At 51.4% G+C, this 4,107-nt stretch overlaps 1 protein-coding gene across 1 annotated transcript; it reads left to right on the forward strand.

Annotated features, from left to right (window-relative positions):
• Positions 1-1,574: 1,574 nt before the first annotated feature.
• SIVA1 (SIVA1 apoptosis inducing factor) lies at positions 1,575-3,452 on the forward strand. The gene is made up of 4 exons (XM_029964264.1): positions 1,575-1,693; positions 1,785-1,962; positions 2,590-2,746; positions 3,218-3,452. The coding sequence occupies exons 1-4, from the start codon at positions 1,577-1,579 to the stop codon at positions 3,273-3,275; spliced, it is 510 nt and encodes a 169-aa protein (XP_029820124.1). The 5' UTR covers positions 1,575-1,576; the 3' UTR covers positions 3,276-3,452.
• Positions 3,453-4,107: the final 655 nt, after the last annotated feature.

Consider the following 4,107-nt stretch of genomic DNA (forward strand, 5'->3'; position numbering starts at 1 on the left):
CTACAGAGTTTATTTATAAACGGCAAATTCATTACAATAATCCCCTGTCACAGCAGAAAGTCTCCGGGGACTCTGGATTTAGCTGAACCTGGCCACCAGACCCCAAAAACTCACTGTGCCCACAGTGGTGCACCCACGCCTGCTCTTGGCTGCTCTGAGGGGCCCCCTGGAGTCACTCTGCCAGACAGGGGGGCTCCAGCCTCCTCAGTAATTTTTTTTTTAAGTGAATTCTTGTGCTTTTGCACATTTTTTTTAGTTCCACAGCAGGGGTTGAGGTTGCAGGAAGAGCTCGGTGAGCAGAGCATAACCTGCAGAGGGAAGGCGAGGCAAAAAGCACTGACGGGCAACGAGGTTCATTAACGATTTGGACACAGGACTTAAAGAGATACTAAGTAAGTTTGCAGATGATACAAAATTGGGAGGAGCTGTAGAGTTCCTGGAGGGCAGAGAGGCCTTGCAGAGAGACCTCGAGGAATTAGAGGACTGGGCAATCACCAAACGTGTGAAGTTTAACAAGGATAGATGCTGGATTCTGCACCTGGGACACGGCAACCCTGGATGTACGGATAGATGAGGAAAGGGACCTGGGGGAGTCCTGGTCGATGGCAAGTTGAATATGAGTCAGCAGTGCCCTGGCAGCCAGGAGGGCCAACCCTGTCCTGGGGGGCATCAGGCAAAGCATCACCAGCTGGGTGAGGAAGGGGATTGTCCTGCTCTGCTCTGCAGTGGGGCAGCCTCAACTTGAATATTGTGGCAGTTCTGGGTACCACAAATATAAGAAAGACATTAAGCTATCAGAGAGTGTCCAAAGGGCAAGAAGATCGTGAAGGGCCTTGAGGGGAAGATGTGTGAGGAGCAGCTGAGGTCACTTGGTCTGTTCAGCCTGGAGGAGACTATGAGGAGACCTCATTGCAGTTACAACTTCCTAGTTAGGGGAAGAGCAGGAGCAGGCACGGATCTCTTCTCTGTCGTGACCGGTGACAGGACCCGAAGGAATGGCCTGAAGTTGTGTCAGGAGAAGTTTAGGTTGGACGTTAGGAAAAGGCTCTTCACCCAGACGGTGATTGGGCGCTGGAACAGGCTCCCCAGGACAGCGATCAAAGCACCAAGCCCGACAGAGTTCAAACAGCATTTGGACAACGCTCTCAGACACATGGTTTGATTCTTGGGGTGTCCTGCGCAGAGCTCAAGGGTTGGACCGGATCATTCTAGTGGATCCTTTCCAACTCAGACTATCCCGTGATTCTGTAAGTCTGTGTTTACGGGCAAACCCGAGTCCCAAAGCTGGTTTCGCCCTTCCCCGCCGGGTCCCCCCGGTGCGGGCGCAGGGAGGTGACCGCCTGCGGGGCGGCCGGTGGCGGCGGGCGGGCCGGGCGGGCGCTCTGCCAACCCGGGCGGGCAGCCGGGCGCTCGGACGGGCGGGAAGCGACATCACAAGGACGAAGCCTTTCCCTTTCCTGCGGGAAGAACGGAGCGGTTACCGCGGCTCCCGAAGTGCCCGTCGGGGATGTTCGGCCCGGGCCCGGCGCGGCGGTGACGCGGCGGGGCGGCGCCGGGGCCGGGGGCCGGTCGGGCCATGCCGAAACGCTCCTGCCCCTTCGGGGAGGGCGGCCCCGCTCCAGCTGAAGACCCGCGTGGGGCTGCGGAGCTGAGCCGCGGCGTGCGGGGCGAGGAGTATCGGCGGGAGGTGTCGGTGAGCCGGGGGGCGGGATGCGGGGAGCGCCGGAGGGATGCGATGGGGAGGCCGACCCTGACTCTGCTCTCCTCCTCTCCCGCTGGCAGAGAGGACCCGGCGGCTGCTCTTCAGGGGGGCCCAGGCGTACATGGAAGGCGCCGGTCCCGCCGCCGCCCGCCCGCCGGAGCCGGAGCCGCCCGGGGATGCGCAGGGAGGGGGTCCCCGCTGGAACGGGCAGCTCCTCATCGGCCACGACGGGAAACTGCTGCGGCGGCCCGCGGAGAGGGGTAGGTGCCCGCTGGGCCCGGGGGAGGTCACAGAACCGCTGAATATACTGAGCTGGGAGGGACCCACGAGGATCAATGAAGTTTAGTTCCTGCCCTGCACAGGACAGCCCCAAGAATCACACCACGTGCCTGAGAGCGGTGTCCAAACGCTTCTTGAACTCTGTCAGGCTTGGTGCTGTGACCACTTCCTTGGGGAGCCTATTCCAGTGCCCGACCACCCTCTGGGTGAAGAACCTTTCCCCAGTATCGAACCTAAACCTCCCCTGACACAGCTCCATGCTCCTCTCGCCAGGAGGCTGTAGACTGCGATGAGTGGTTATAGACTGCATAGTTCTTCTTTATTGATTTTCCTCAAAGGAATTGTTAGATTTGAGCTTCGCTGACAGATTTGCGAGCTGTCACATGTATGGTCTGCGCTAGAATCCTTTAGTGGCTTGCCACTGAGCAGAGAAAGAACCAAGAAAGTCCCAAGCAGCGCTCGCTGTGGCGGTGCCTGCCCGTGTGTTCTGCGAAGTGCTGCCACCTGTAGCTGTGAGCGGAGGCTCCGCAGCTCTTGGGACTTCCAGGTGCTTTCTCTGTCGTGCTCTTAAAGTACGGTCACTTCTTAATCGTATCTTTTCCAAGCAGTTCCACCCGTGGGAGCTTCCAGAGCCTGCTCATCGTGTGTAAGAACCACTGATGTCAAGGAGGTGTGTACGCAGTGTGACCGGTTTGTTTGCCAGAGCTGCAGCAGGCTCTGCAGCTGCTGCAACAGGGTTGCCTGCTCTTTGTGCTCCACTATTGAGTAAGTGCCTTTCAAGTTTCTAAGCTTATTTTAATTATATATGCCCTAAAAATTGGACCCAACAGATATCTAGCTCATCCACGTAAAGGACTTAAACTCTTTTTAAACTTCAGCAGCAGTAAAACTGTCTGAAACATGCCAACCAAAATGCCTGTATGAAGCAGTATTATGAGTGCAAGTCTAGTTTAGCTTCTTATTTAAGTGCTGTAGGAGGCAAAAATTCCCCTTGCTTTCCCACCAGCAATGTAGTGTGTTGGCCAATGGTGAATGAATGCACTCCCAAGGAATAATCCTAAGTTTTTGCCCTCGTTGTTAACATTTCTGTGATATAAAGAAATACTGAATGTGCTGTGTGGGAGTCCCGTGGTTACAGTTGATAATAGAATAGAATGGCATTTATTGCTATGTTCCAGAAACAGTTGACACACTGACTTTGTTTCTTCTGGTTTTCTTTTTTTTTTTTTCCCCTAGTTATGCTGATGTGGGAGAGCAAGTTCTCTGCAACGGTTGTTCAATATTTCAAGTCTGAAACTTGATGAAATAACCCTTGTGGCTAAAATGTCCATGAATTTCATGAAGTCTTCTCCTTACAGCTGGTCAATTAATCCTTTTAGCATGTGAATTAGTTATGGAATTTCTATGTTTTATATTTTATATTGTACTTTTAAATATTGCAGCTAAATAAACATGTATATTTTAAAGCTTTCTAGATTATTTTGAGTTGGCTTTCTCCTTTTCCCTAGTTGTGGTATGCCTGGTGTTCCTGATGTGATACAGAATTCAGAATATTCTCTCCATATGTTGCTCATGTTAGGACACACTTTTGTGAGATCAGAATAGAAATAATTTGCTCCTTCTGTGTTTTCACGTGAGAGTGAATCCATTCTGGACACAACATTTTTTTTGTGAGCTAACTAGGAAAATCAACCAGGCCTGAAGGTTTTTCCAAATAGAGAATTTGCTGATTTCTGGTTAATTATTTTTTTAAGCTATCACAAACACTGTGATTACTGACAGCTTGAATAGTTTTAATCTTTCTATGGTAACTTTGATAGAAAAAGCAATAGTATACCAGGCTTGGAGCAGGAAAGCTTTTCTCAATAGTTAATTTTCCAGTACCCTCCTTGTAAGGCCTTTACTGGAAAGCAGCTTGCTTGTGAGTTGATCTACACTATAAACTTCATATTGTCCTGAATACCCACTCAAAAATAGCTCAGGAAGTGGTCTGAGAAATGGTCAACACTCAAGTGTACCTTTCCATAAACCAGCTCATTCCTTGTTTTCCTTTCACATCACTGCAGAGACCAGTTTGCTTGGTATTGTTTGTGCTGTAGGAGTGAAGTACTACTGGATAGCCTCTC

Source organism: Manacus vitellinus, unplaced genomic scaffold (assembly GCF_001715985.3).
Source record: "Manacus vitellinus isolate BGI_N305 unplaced genomic scaffold, ASM171598v3 scaffold_6_pilon, whole genome shotgun sequence".
NCBI lineage: Eukaryota > Metazoa > Chordata > Aves > Passeriformes > Pipridae > Manacus > Manacus vitellinus.